We start from the raw sequence: 14,858 nt of genomic DNA, 5'->3' as shown, positions 1-14,858 counted from the left end.
TCCATTGATGCCTGTTCACATGACTAGGGCCTTGGCATTGGTCACATGGCCTCTAGGGAACCCATGTTTAGAATGAGGGAGTCAGTGGAGCCTTCAGAAATCCACCGGCCTCAGCACTGGCCAAGTGAGAGACACCTGAGGGGTGGATATTGCCACCATTACAGGCGGATCACCCAATTCGGAGTTCCTTCTTTACATTTTGAGGTTGTCTTGGCTACATTATGTTCACACTGCAGGTCCACGTTGTGGGACTTGCAGGTATAAGCTGTTGATCAGACGACTATCCCCCGTGAGAGACGTGTGACATCTGCTTATATGTCATGAATTGTCTATTTTAGTACAATTGGCTTTTGGGGTTTATTAGAACTATATGATGTTCTCGGTTTCCAGAGTGATCTGCGGACAAAACAAGGACGGGTCTCACCTCAAGAGCGCACATCCCGAACGAGAAGATATCCCCAGCAGTACCATCTTCTACAGCTGGGGGGGGGGGGGGGAAGGGGGGGGGGTGAAGGAGGATATTCAGTACCAAAATAATACAAAAATTCCAAAATCTAATATGACTAACTGGAAGACTAATGCTATGTATAGAGGGTGGTAGGAGCAGGCAGGAGTATACATGGTATGTATGGTGCTATGTATAGAGGGTGGTAGGAGCAGGCAGGAGTATACATGGTATGTATGGTGCTATGTATAGAGGGTGGTAGGAGCAGGCAGGAGTATACATGGTATGTATGGTGCTATGTATAGAGGGTGGTAGGAGCAGGCAGGATTATGCATGGTATGTATGGTGCTATGTATAGAGGGTGATAGGAGCAGGCAGGAGTATACGGGATATGTACGGTGCTTTACAAAAATGGGTATGCACAGCCCAGTGTATGGAGGGTGATATGAACAGGCAGCAGCATACACAATATATACAGCATTGTGTATGGTGGGTGATACAAGCAGGTAGAATTATACCATGTATGTAAAGCACTGTGTATGGAGAGTGGTAGGAGCAGGCAGCAGTATATGTGGTATGTACAGTGTAGTGTATGGAGGGTGGTAGAAGCAGGCAGCAGTATTAGGGCTGGTAATGATTGTTCGTGTTCGATTAATCGAAATTTTTTTTAATCGATTAATTTAAATTAATTATAACGCACATACAGATCCAACTACATTGGCCTATACACATACAGCACAGCTATGAAGTAATACAATGAACTAGGATCACACTAATCCAGCACGTTATTAATCTCACGTGCCCTACTCAATATGGCCGCCGCTTGAGTGGGGCAACTCAGCTGAATAACGTGCTGGATTAGTGTGATCCTAGATCATTTTATGACTTCATTGCTGTGCTGTATGTTTATAGGCCAATGCCTTGGCTGGCGCTCGTGCAGAAAGTTTCTCACCGGCCCAAGTGGCTCCGTCGGCTAACAAAGGGGGGAGGAGTCCGGTGATGTCACAGACATCGACGTCACCAGGCTCCTCCCCCTTCCCTTCGTTAGCCGTCACGGACATCGACGTCACAGGACTCCTCACCCTTCCCTTCGTTAGCCGACGGAGCCACTTGGGGAAGGGGGGAGGAGTCCGGTGACGTCGATATCCGTGATGTCACCGGATCGCTGACGGGACTCCCGGAAGCCGGCGGAGAGGCGAGTGTTTTCATTAGCGATCAAAAATGTTTTAATCCATCAAAAAGTTTAACGATTAATTGAGAAATTCATCTTTAATTTCCACAGCCCTAAGCAGTATATGTGGTATGTACAGTGCTATGTATGGAGGGTGGTAGGAGCAGGCAGCAGTATATGTTGCCTGCTGTATGATGGGTACTGTGTATGTATGGAGGGTACTGTGTACTCTCCATACACAGTGCTGTGTATGGAGAGTGGTAGGAGCAGGCAGCAGTATATGTGGTATGTACAGTGCTGTGTATGGAGGGTGGTAGGAGCAGGCAGCAGTATATGTGGTATGTACAGTGCTGTGTATGGAGAGTGGTAGGAGCAGGCAGCAGTATATGTGGTATGTACAGTGCTATGTATGGAGGGTGGTAGGAGCAGGCAGCAGTATACGTGGTATGTACAGTGCTATGTATGGAGGGTGGTAGGAGTAGGCAGCAGTAGACATGGTATGTACAGTGCTGTGTATGGAGCAGGCAGCAGTAGAATGGTGTGTGTACAGTGCTGTGTATGGAGCAGACAGCAGTAGACATGGTGTGTACAGTGTAGTGTATGGAGGGTGGTAGGAGCAGGCAGCAGTATACAAGGTATGTACAGTGCTGTGTATGGAGCAGGCAGCAGTAGACATGGTATGTACAGTGTAGTGTATGGAGGATGGTAGGAGCAAGCAGCAGTATACAAGGTATGTACAGTGCTGTGTATGGAGCAGGCAGCAGTAGACATGGTATGTACAGTGTAGTGTATGGAGGGTGGTGGGAGCAGGCAGCAGTATATAAGCTGTGTATGGGGCAGGCAGCAGCACACATGCTATGTTTAGGGGTGGATGTTCTGTTCTCTTACAGCCGTACTCTGGAGGGAAGAAGTGGAGAGTTCGATGTTCCTCTCTCTGTGTCATCAGTGGGCTCCGGAGATGGTCCGGCATAGGAAGCTCTGAGAAGATAAATAAACAGACTAAAATTAGGCTCTGGAATGTTCCGCATCGCTCACCGACAAATCACAAACAAGCAGCTGAGGGAGGAAAAATTGCCATTTTTGTGATGAATAAATCTTGCCCATTGCGAGCCGTTTTCAGGAGCGTGAGGCCAGAGATGGTCCGATACACCAGGAATGGGATTGTGTCCGGCCCTCTTGTAGGACGTTGGAAGGTTACCCGGAATACTTGGTGAGTGAGAAGCGCACAGTTCGTCATTGTTCTGAGCCGAGTGGGCCGCCGCTCAGCTTCATCTTTCATGAATTTCCTCCTTTATGTAACATTGCGGATCAGGACAATGGCAGGCACTGTGTCAGGAAGCAGCTCAGCGCCATCCCCGTCCCTCTATCCTATTCACATGCTCCGCCGTGTTATGCTTGTTCGGAGGTCAGGAGACGCTCACGGGACTCGCATAGAAAAGCTTCCATAACAAATACTAAGTTGAAAAGTTTAACATAACAGGTCATCCTATATGTCTATCATCTCTAGGGTTCCTCTCATGCTGCTCTCTTTCTCTGGAGCGCCCCTACCCCTGTCATCACTAGCCTTTCAAGAATGTAAAGGGAATCTGTCAGAACAGCAATATGGCAGCAGCTGAGTCACTTCCTCTGCTGACTTGTACACATGGTTTTTATAAGAGAAAACCCTGGGCTGTCATCTTCATCCATGCTTCACCATCCTGAGATCCAGAGGAAATATGAAGCCAGTGAAGGCCGAGTCCCAACCTACATAGTCCTTCCAGATAACAGGCTTACCATTCTCTTCCCTTCCCATCTCCTTCCCCATGTGCCATGTATTTCTGCATGCATTTTATGATACTACATAGTAGGTCCTTGTTGTGAACTATGCTTCTGAAGATGTACACTATATTACCAGATGTTTTGGGACGCCTTTACACTTTCTGCGCACTGTGCGCTTCAGCATGCGCTGACCCCGCTCTGTCATTTTACGTGGCCTACCACTTCGTGGCTGAGTTGCTGCTGTTCCCAGTTGCTTCTGCTTTGTTATAATACCGCTAACAGGTGACCGCGGAATATTTAGTAGCCAGGAAATGTCACGGATAGACTTATTGTACAGGTGACCACCTATCACAGTACCACGCTTGTAGTCACTGAGCTTCTGAGAGCGACCCGTTCTCTCACCAATGTTTGTAGAAGTGTCTGCATGCCGAGGTGCGTGATTCTATACACCTGTGGCCATGGAGGGGATTGGAACACCTGAATAATATGATTTGGAGGGTGTCCCAATACTTTTGGCAATATAGTGTAAGCATGACATATGATATATGGCCAAAAAGTATGTGGACTACCCTCCAAATGAGTTCAGGTGTTTCCAGTGAAGGTTCCGTTAGTACTACAACTTACAAAGACATTGTAGACAATTGTGCTCTTCCAGCCTTGTGATCAGTTTGGTTAAGGCCCTTTCCTGTTCCACCATGACTGTCCCCTGTGTACAAAGGCATGGTTTAATGAGTTTGGAGTGGAGGAACTTGTGAGTCCTGACCTCAACCCTACTCAACAGCTTTGGGATGAATTGGAACCCCAATTGGGAGATTCTTATCCAACAACAGTACCTCAGATGCCAGCTATCCCAGATATGCCAAGAAAGTCCCTCTTGGACCTCAACATCTTGGCTCTCTGTCCTGCCATTGCTGGATCCCAGGATCACAGCATCAACCTAACTGGAGTAACTGTACATGTGTAATTACACAAAAAGGCAATAATTGTGGGGATCGGGGCCATGAATGGATGGTATCCAGATATTCAGAGGTGTGATTTTGGAGTACCCACCTGCAAAGCGGAAGGACAAAATGCAGACCATGGACAGGGCTAACAGTGTCCCGGGATTAAAAAGGGAATGTACTGTAGAGACAAAGCAATAATTTTGCCACGTTATAGATCACTGGTTCGGCCTCATCTGGAGTATGCAGTCCAGTTTTGGTCCCCAATCCACAGAAAGGATGTCCTGGAGCTGCAGAGAATCCAGAGAAGGGCAACAAAACTAATTGAGGGGCTGGAGGACCTAAGCTAAGACAAGGGTACTAAATTTAAACTTGTTCACGCTGGAAGTGAGGAGATTAAGAGGAGACATGATTTTGATGTACAAGATGTTTAGTGGTGATGGCAACATCAGCAACAAACCTTTTACAGTAAACTCCATAACAAGGACTAGAGGCCACCACCGAAAATTGGTGGAGAAAAGATTTAACCGCAAAGGGCGTAAGGGCTTTTTTTAAGTAAGAGAGGTTCAAGTCTGGAACTCGCTACCACAAGCAGTGGTATCAACAGAGAGTATTGAATCATTCAGAAAGCATTTAGATACCTTCCTCAGAGACCGTAACATACAGAGGTACAGGTACTCTTAAAAACAAGATCACACAGGGACTCATGTACACACAAACACATGCACAATCACACACAGGTTGAACTTGATGGACCTGTGTCTTTATTCAACCTCAAATACTATGTCACTATGTGGGACCCAATGTTGGTAAGTATGATACCTGGCCACAAATGCTCTTTTGACTGAATGAGCAAAAATTCCTGAAGACACCCTACAAAATCTAATAGAAAGCCTTCTCAGAAGAGTGTAGACTGTTATATCCATAAGGTGGGCAAACACCATATTAATAGGTAATCCCATATTTTTGAAAACAAGGAAGTCCATTCCTATTTTATGCATTGTAGGTTTGCTTGTCCTTCACAAATCCCTCTCTCTATATTTCCACCTTTCCCGTCCTTGTGTATTATTTCTGCTGTTAATCCCCTTTTAATCTTTTTGACTCTCCAATAAAGCCGATGCCAATCATAGCATTTGGCCTCCAGAGGCCTGAAAGATGAAATGATCTCTCCAATCTGTCTGGCTAACCAGCTTGATCCTCGTCTCCTCTGCACCAAATGTTCCTGTAGGTGTCAGCACATCTGAGCTTATGGCCTTTTTGGCTAAATGGGAACAATATAGCACAGAGACACCCCCAAAGTCCTGTGATTAGTCTGACCCTAGTTCATTATAATTAGGGATGCACCGATACCGGTATTTTGGTGCCGAGTACGAGTACCGATAATTTTTTTTCGCTACACGCCGATACCAATTACCGAGTAACGGAAGTCCCATTCAGGAAGCCAGGTGGCGTGTAATGACTCGCCACCTGGCTTCCTGATTAGCCGGGCAGCATGTAAAGAGTCGCCACCCGGCTTCCCGATTTAACAAGAAAGTCCCCTCTTACCTTAGTATGTGCAGCCTGTCACCCCAGGGGCCTCTCCAGCGAGAACGCGGCCTTCGTCCTGTACCCAGCCGGAGCCGTCTGGCCGGCCAATCCGGAAACCGGGCTCCGTGTAATGACACGACGCCCTGCTTTCTGATTGGCCGGGAGGCCGGCTCCATGCTCTCTTGTCATGAGATGACGAGGGAGCATGAAGCCAGCTTCCCGGCCAATCAGAAAGCAGGGCGTTGCGTCATTAGACGGCGCCCGGCTGGGTACCGGACGAAGGCCGCATTCTCGCTGGAGAGGCCCCAGGGGTGACAGGCTGCACATACTATGGTAAGATAACCTTACCTCACGAGGCCAGCTTCCTGATTGGCCAGCTTCCCGACCAATCAGGAAGCCAGGCAGCGCGTCATTACACGCTGCCCGGCTTCCTGATTGGCCGGGAAGTCGGGCTCCATGCGCTCTCATCACAAGTGACAAGTGAGCATGGAGCTGCTTCCCCGTCAATCGTGAAACCGGGCAGCGTGTAATGACGGCTGCCCAGCTTCCTGATACCGGAAGTACTCGTGCTAGGCATCGGAGCAGTTGGGCGAGTACGAGTACTTGCCCAAATACTCAGAATCGGCACCGATACTAATACTAGTATCGGTGCATCCCTAATTATAATAGTTTATTGCTGTATAGTATGTGTGTAGGGAAATGCCGCGGGTGGCGCACGTGCAGTACAGCCTTCCTGCCCAAACCTATTACTTCTAACTAAACAGGAAGTCAGGTCGTTGGAGAACCCATCACTTGGGCCGCCTCTGTCCTTACTCCTTGTCCGGACTATGTCTCCCTCTCTCTAATAGGCCTTCGGGGACGTTCTCTTCTTTTTTTTTAGAACTCCAAAAACAAGGAGGAATTACCCTTTAAGTGCAGAGATCAGCTGACACTGAGATTAATTCACTTTCTGCTGGACTGGTCTTCATTTTCTAAGCCCCACGAGACAAGGATTACTTGTGACCCATTTCTCTGAAGCTTTCCTCTCCTGGTGCGGAATTGTGCTGCCCATCAGATAAGGATGGGCTTCATTATTTATAAGGAGAGATGAATTCTGACTGTCAGTTTTTTGCAGTCTCTCTGAGATGCATTTATATTGCTGGTGCGCGCGCGAGCAGAAAAAAATTGCCGTCTTGTGACGGCAACCTGCAAATGCTGCAGTGCCGTCCGTCCGTTTTTTTACTACGGGCGGACGGCAAGAAGTTAAAGGGTTCTTTACACCAGAGACTGGTAGGCATGTTTCTGATCATGACATCATCAATACGATCGGCTGTCACATGGGTCACATGATGGGGGCCCATTCTACCAGTATGAAGAGCAATGCCGGCTGTACACATATATGTGGCAGCATGGAGGTAAAGCCTGCTGCAATGCTGCCAGTCCTGGCACATATTTGTGTAAAACCGGCAGCACCACGTAAAAGTTGAGCTGAACTTGAAAAGTGAAGATTTGTTATCTTATAGAAATACTGATTGTGCCTAAACCGTACCCTGAAAAGTCTGCCTTTTGTATCCGATTCCTCCTAAAAAACATCAGTGTACTTCCTGTGCGGAGGCATTCCTGATGTCACTCCACTTCCTGTGCCCAAGCATTCCTACTATGAGTGCACTTCCTGTGCCTAGGCATTCCTACTATCAGTGCACTTCCTGTCCCTAGGCATTCTTGATATCAGTGCACTTCCTGTCCCTAAGCATTCCTGATATCATTGCACTTCCTGTGCCCAAGCATTCCTCATATCAGTGCACTTCCTGTGCCTAGGCATTCGTGATATCAGTGCACTTCCTGTGCCTAGGCATTCCTGATATCATTGCACTTCCTGTGCTTGGGCATTCCTGATCTCAGTGCATTTCCTGTGCCTAGGTACTCCTGATCTCAGTGCATTTCCTGTTATCACTACTTCCTGTGCGTAGGCACTCCTGTTCTGTAGCCTCATAGCTGTATATCTGCAGAGTAAGGTCACCTAAGGCACTATTGCCTCCAGCCACTAGTTCAGGAGATTTGGAGTAAGATTTGGTGATGTCACCACTGTTCTCCTTGCTGGAGAGGAAGCTGTACCTGGGGACCTGCAGTGCCAGGATCTCCCTGCATCTAATTCTTTCTGTGGCTCTGTGTAGTACACGCATTACTTTTTTCACCACAATGCATAGTATTGCAATACCATAAGTTGTGCTGATCTGCAACGCATGCCCGCTAGGAGATGCATTTAGTCGTCATTCAAATGAATGGAAATGCAAAGCACATGTGCACTTAGTGTGCCCTGTATTGTGCGATAGTGTGCACTAAAAGCATGGGTGCCGTGCCTTTAGCCCAATGCTATGGCGTGAGCTAGCCCTCATTACTTACTTGCAGCATTTTTCCTTTCCGAATTTATTTATTGAGTTGCAATGTGCTAGAAAATGTGACTAGGAAGAGTCTATTGCCTAGCAGAGCCCCTCCCTCCTTGAACGTCATAGCCCTCTCCTCTTCAGGGAGTGTCTGTGCTGGTCCATCTCCTCTGCCCTCCCCTCTTACATCACCCCCATCACTACATAACCTTTTATACATTTTGTGGGGGATGAGTGAAGGGGAACATTATAGAATGACAACATTGAATCTGCCGGGGCTGCCGACATCACATCCAAGATGGCGCCCAGCAATATTCTCATGGCCTTTGTATCCATACACATGGGAGACTGATACAGGTAAATAGCATATATATTGTAAATGCATGCATTGAAATGAATGGTGGTGAGTGACAGGGTCTCTTTAATAAAATGAACACAACTCACCATTTGCAAATACTCGGTGCCAGACTGCGTCATGGAGGGGCGACGTCCAGAGGAGGAGAGAAAAGGGGGGAAAAAAAACAGGGGTGAGTACAGAGCTGGAGACATGTGCGGTGCAATCAGAGACGTAGATATTGCCGGCGGAGAGATCTGACATTTCTATGAACTCCCATCATCGGCCTGCATTGCTCCGGGGTCATTATAACGAGGACAGACCACTCCCGCTGCAGGACATTTTGGGCGATGTTGGTGCAGAATCATCCCTTCAGAGCCGAGTGACTACAGGGCCCCCAAATGTTACAGCAGCTCCTTATGTGTCTGGCCCATTTGCAACACTGTCACTTGAAGTGGACCTGTCAGTAACTTCGCTGCGTGAATAAATGTATGACCTAGAATACAGCAACAGTATAATTTCCCAGACAAGTGCCATCTTCTATCATCAAAAAGCCGTCCCAGAGCTCCAGCCAGTGATTTTACATTGTGGGCCCCAAGATATCCTGTGTGACCTGTCATCAGATGTATCAGTGCATAGCGTTACGGGTTATTAAGGTATTAGGTGCAGCATGTTGTGTAGGGTTAGGGGTTATTAAGGTATTAGGTGCAGCATGTTGTGTAGGGTTAGGGGTTATTAAGGTATTAGGTGCAGCATGTTGTGTAGGGTTTTGGGTTATTAAGGTATTAGGTGCAGTATGTTGTGTAGGGTTATGGGTTATGAAGGTATTAGGTGCAGCATGTTGTGTAGGGTTATGGGCTATTAAGGTATTAGGTGCAGTATGTTGTGTAGGGTTTTGGGTTATTAAGGTATTAGGTGCAGCATGTTGTGTAGGGTTAGGGGTTATTAAGGTATTAGGTGCAGCATGTTGTGTAAGGTTACGAGTTATTAAGGTATTAGGTGCAGTATGTTGTGTAGGGTTAGGGGTTGTGTAGGGTTACGAGTTATTAAGGTATTAGGTGCAGCATGTTGTGTAGGGTTAGGGGTTGTGTAGGGTTACGAGTTATTAAGGTATTAGGTGCAGTATGTTGTGTAGGGTTAGGGGTTATTAAGGTATTAGGTGCAGCATGCTGTGTAGGGTTATGGGTTATTAAGGTATTAGGTGCAGCATGTTGTGTAGGGTTAGGGGTTGTGTAGGGTTACGAGTTATTAAGATATTAGGTGCAGCATGTTGTGTATGTGCAAGCATGTTGTGTAAGGTTACGAGTTATTAAGGTATTAGGTGCAGTATGTTGTGTAGGGTTAGGGGTTGTGTAGGGTTACGAGTTATTAAGGTATTAGGTGCAGTATGTTGTGTAGGGTTAGGGGTTATTAAGGTATTAGGTGCAGCATGCTGTGTAGGGTTATGGGTTATTAAGGTATTAGGTGCAGCATGTTGTGTAGGGTTAGGGGTTGTGTAGGGTTACGAGTTATTAAGATATTAGGTGCAGCATGTTGTGTAGGGTTAGGGCTATTAAGGTATTAGCTGCAGCATGTTGTGTAGGGTTAGGGTTATTAGGGTATTAGGTGCAGCATGTTGTATAGGGTTAGGGGTTATTAAGGTATTAGGTGCAGCATGTTGTGTAGGGTTACGGGTTATTAAGGTATTAGGTGCAGCATGTTGTGTAGGGTTAAGGGTTATTAAGGTATTAGGTGCAGCATGTTGTGTAGGGTTAGGGGTTATTAAGGTATTAGGTGCAGCATGTTGTGTAGGGTTAGGGGTTATTAAGGTATTAGGTGCAGCATGTTGTGTAGGGTTATGGGTTATGAAGGTATTAGGTGCAGCATGTTGTGTAGGGTTATGGGCTATTAAGGTATTAGGTGCAGCATGTTGTGTAGGGTTATGGGTTATGAAGGTATTAGGTGCAGCATGTTGTGTAGGGTTAGGGGTTATTAAGGTATTAGGTGCAGCATGTTGTGTAGGGTTATGGGCTATTAAGGTATTAGGTGCAGCATGTTGTGTAGGGTTAGGGGTTATGAAGGTATTAGGTGCAGCATGTTGTGTAGGGTTATGTGTTATTAAGGTATTAGGTGCAGCATGTTGCGTAGGCTTGAGGGATATTAAGTTACGAAGTGCAGCACATTTCGCTGTAACTCCTTCCAGTATTTGTTACCACTCCCAGAGATCACAGTACTTCAGACATCATCCAGGGTCACCATCTTTTGCCTGCACTGAGATGCAGGCTTAGAGATGTCACACTCCTGGTGTCTGTGCAGTTTTTGGCTGTCATCACAAACACTGAAGAAATGCTCCCTCCAGTCTGCAGCAGACTGATCACTAGGGGAGGGGAGACTGGAGAAATGCCTCTTCCTGCCTGCAGCAGACTGATGACATCATCCCAGCCTTGCTAAAGTCACTGACTGGAGCGCAAGGAGGATTTGCTGAGAAATGATCCGGTTGCAGAATTTATGTACAGATAGGTCATCATTAAGGAAGGGGTTAATCTATAACCAATGCGCAGAGCAGCTGAAAATATCTTCATCATCATGTGATTTGTCCCAATATTCGGCTGGCCCCAGCTGTGAGCCCCGTGTGTGTATATACTGTATATAGATATATATACACACACACACACACACATAATGGTCACTGTGTCCCAGATAATGAAATCCCAACATGACACAGGAAGCAGCCGTGCAGAGCTCACCGGAGAGCCTATAAAGATGTCAGTATGCCGGCCCCTCCAGGGGGCCCGTGGCAGGAAATATCAGCAGGAAATATCTGCACTTTGTGGGGGTATTTGTGAATACATTTGCATCCATCATTAATAATGATCCCTCCCCTTGCCGCCCCCCCCCCCCAATACCATCACTTTTTTTTCCCCCCCCCCCCCCAAATATCATACCTGACCCAATCTTGATGAGACCGTTGTGCTGGATGAAGATGGTGTCGTTGGTCAGATTGCCGTGTACAATGACCGGATCACATGAGTGCAGGTAGCTGAAATAAGAAATGCGGCTCTCAGGTTTATCTCATATAATTCCTGCAAGCACAGAAAAAAAATACCTCTTGAGGCATATAAAAAAGAGTCACGGGGTCACAGGATGACACAGGGTGCTCTGGAGGTCACAGGGGTCACAGGATGACACAGGGTGCTCTGGAGTCACGGGGTCACAAGATGACACAGGGTGCTCTGGAGGTCACAGGGGTCACAGGATGACACAGGGTGCTCTGGAGTCACGGGGTCACAGGATGACACAGGGTGCTCTGGAGGTCACAGGATGACACAGGGTGCTCTGGAGGTCACATGATGACCCAGGGTGCTCTGGAGGTCACATGATGACCCAGGGTGCTCTGGAGGTCACAGGATGACACAGGGTGCTCTGGAGGTCACAGGATGACACAGGGTGCTCTGGGGGTCACAGGATGACACAGGGTGCTCTGGAGGTCACAGGATGACACAGGGTGCTCTGGAGGTCACAGGATGACACAGGGTGCTCTGGAGGTCACAGGATGACACAGGGTGCTCTGGAGGTCACAGGATGACACAGGGTGCTCTGGAGGTCACAGGATGACACAGGGTGCTCTGGAGGTCACAGGATGTCACAGGGTGCTCTGGAGGTCACAGGATGACCCAGGGTGCTCTGGAATCACAGGGTGCTCTGGAGGTCACAGGGTGCTCTGGAGGTCACAGGGTGCTCTGGAGGTCACAGGGCGCTCTGGAGGTCACAGGGCGCTCTGGAATCACAGGGCGCTCTGGAATCACAGGGCGCTCTGGAATCACAGGGCGCTCTGGAGGTCACAGGGCGCTCTGGAGGTCACAGGGCGCTCTGGAGGTCACAGGGTGACACAGGGTGCTCTGGAATCACAGGGTGCTCTGGAGGTCACAGGGTGCTCTGGAGTCATGGGGGACACAGGGTGCTCTGGAGGTCACAGGGTGCTCTGGAATCACAGGGCGCTCTGGAGGTCACAGGATGACCCAGGGTGCTCTGGAATCACAGGGTGCTCTGGAGGTCACAGGGTGCTCTGGAGGTCACAGGGTGCTCTGGAGGTCACAGGGCGCTCTGGAGGTCACAGGGCGCTCTGGAATCACAGGGCGCTCTGGAATCACAGGGCGCTCTGGAATCACAGGGCGCTCTGGAGGTCACAGGGCGCTCTGGAGGTCACAGGGCGCTCTGGAGGTCACAGGATGACCCAGGGTGCTCTGGAATCACAGGGTGCTCTGGAGGTCACAGGGTGCTCTGGAGGTCACAGGGTGCTCTGGAGGTCACAGGGCGCTCTGGAGGTCACAGGGCGCTCTGGAATCACAGGGCGCTCTGGAATCACAGGGCGCTCTGGAATCACAGGGCGCTCTGGAGGTCACAGGGCGCTCTGGAGGTCACAGGGCGCTCTGGAGGTCACAGGGTGACACAGGGTGCTCTGGAATCACAGGGTGCTCTGGAGGTCACAGGGTGCTCTGGAGTCATGGGGGACACAGGGTGCTCTGGAGGTCACAGGGTGCTCTGGAATCACAGGGCGCTCTGGAGGTCACAGGATGACCCAGGGTGCTCTGGAATCACAGGGTGCTCTGGAGGTCACAGGGTGCTCTGGAGGTCACAGGGTGCTCTGGAGGTCACAGGGCGCTCTGGAGGTCACAGGGCGCTCTGGAATCACAGGGCGCTCTGGAATCACAGGGCGCTCTGGAATCACAGGGCGCTCTGGAGGTCACAGGGCGCTCTGGAGGTCACAGGGCGCTCTGGAGGTCACAGGGTGACACAGGGTGCTCTGGAATCACAGGGTGCTCTGGAGGTCACAGGGTGCTCTGGAGTCATGGGGGACACAGGGTGCTCTGGAGGTCACAGGGTGCTCTGGAATCACAGGGCGCTCTGGAGGTCACAGGATGACCCAGGGTGCTCTGGAATCACAGGGTGCTCTGGAGGTCACAGGGTGCTCTGGAGGTCACAGGGTGCTCTGGAGGTCACAGGGCGCTCTGGAGGTCACAGGGCGCTCTGGAATCACAGGGCGCTCTGGAATCACAGGGCGCTCTGGAATCACAGGGCGCTCTGGAGGTCACAGGGCGCTCTGGAGGTCACAGGGCGCTCTGGAGGTCACAGGGTGACACAGGGTGCTCTGGAATCACAGGGTGCTCTGGAGGTCACAGGGTGCTCTGGAGTCATGGGGGACACAGGGTGCTCTGGAGGTCACAGGGTGCTCTGGAATCACAGGGCGCTCTGGAGGTCACAGGATGACCCAGGGTGCTCTGGAATCACAGGGTGCTCTGGAGGTCACAGGGTGCTCTGGAGTCATGGGGGACACAGGGTGCTGTACAAAGCTTTCTGAAAACATCAAAACACCCTGCGTCAGTCTGGAAGGCAGGGTGCATTTGCATGCAGACCACACTTGGTAACGCCCCCATGTGATGCTGAGCCTCCACGATTAAAACTAGTGAAATCCAATTAATGAAAGGGGCGGGGCCATAACAGTTAGGCTGGGGAGGAAAGGGCTAGATGATGCACAGAAGCATCCAGGAGAGGAGTCTGTGCATTTCTTACCTTAGTGCTGACAGGATCTGGGTGCACCATCTCTTCCAGGCCTGGAAAACACATGAGGGTCAGTGGGAACAGTTCATAGCGCAGGGGCCCCTGAATGCATGTGACCACAGAGAGCAGGAACCGGGGGAGCCCCTGTGTGTGCACGTCAGACGCACTCTCTGCAGGTAACACAACACCCGCTGTGGTCACTGTATGGGGTCTCTCTGCTCATTACTGCACATAGTACATGTGTGTGGCTGCAAATCAATAGAACACGCATGCAGACATGGTGAGGACATTCCATGTTCTGGCACATGGACGGTCACATGTATGTGCGGGAACACGGGACGGGCGCTCACCTTCGCATTCATTGTTTTACGATTCTTTTGAGTTTTCTTCAGAAACTGCCTGAGACTTCCAGACGACACGTACTCCGTGATGAAAACTACCTGTGGGGGGAAGGGAACAGCAGAGACTGTCAGTGCCACATACACAGGAGAGACTGTCAGTGCCACATACACAGGAGAGACTGTCAGTGCCACATACACAGGAGAGACTGTCAGTGCCACATACACAGGAGAGACTGTCAGTGCCACATACACAGGAGAGACTGTCAGTGCCACATACACAGGAGAGACTGTCAGTGCCACATACACAGGAGAGACTGTCAGTGCCACATACACAGGAGAGACTGTCAGTGCCGCATACACAGGAGAGACTGTCAGTGCCGCATACACAGGAGAGACTGTCAGTGCCACATACACAGGAGAGACTGTCAGTGCCACATACA

General features: G+C 49.5%; 1 protein-coding gene across 1 annotated transcript in view; it reads right to left on the bottom strand.

The window, feature by feature from the left end:
• NRBP2 (nuclear receptor binding protein 2) overlaps positions 1-14,858 on the bottom strand; it is a 36,208-nt gene that overhangs the window by 17,614 nt on the left and 3,736 nt on the right. Inside the window, exons 3-8 of the mRNA XM_018562652.1 lie at positions 14,428-14,517; positions 14,090-14,130; positions 11,464-11,558; positions 8,650-8,673; positions 2,505-2,594; positions 425-480 (exon numbers count right to left, since the gene is read on the bottom strand). Of these exons, the coding sequence (XP_018418154.1) occupies positions 425-480; positions 2,505-2,594; positions 8,650-8,673; positions 11,464-11,558; positions 14,090-14,130; positions 14,428-14,517 (396 nt within the window). The remainder of the gene's footprint in view (positions 1-424; positions 481-2,504; positions 2,595-8,649; positions 8,674-11,463; positions 11,559-14,089; positions 14,131-14,427; positions 14,518-14,858) is intronic.

Source organism: Nanorana parkeri, unplaced genomic scaffold (assembly GCF_000935625.1).
Source record: "Nanorana parkeri isolate BGI_ZX_2015 unplaced genomic scaffold, ASM93562v1 scaffold588, whole genome shotgun sequence".
NCBI classification, from domain to species: domain Eukaryota; kingdom Metazoa; phylum Chordata; class Amphibia; order Anura; family Dicroglossidae; genus Nanorana; species Nanorana parkeri.
This window is presented reverse-complemented; position numbering and strand designations above follow the sequence as displayed.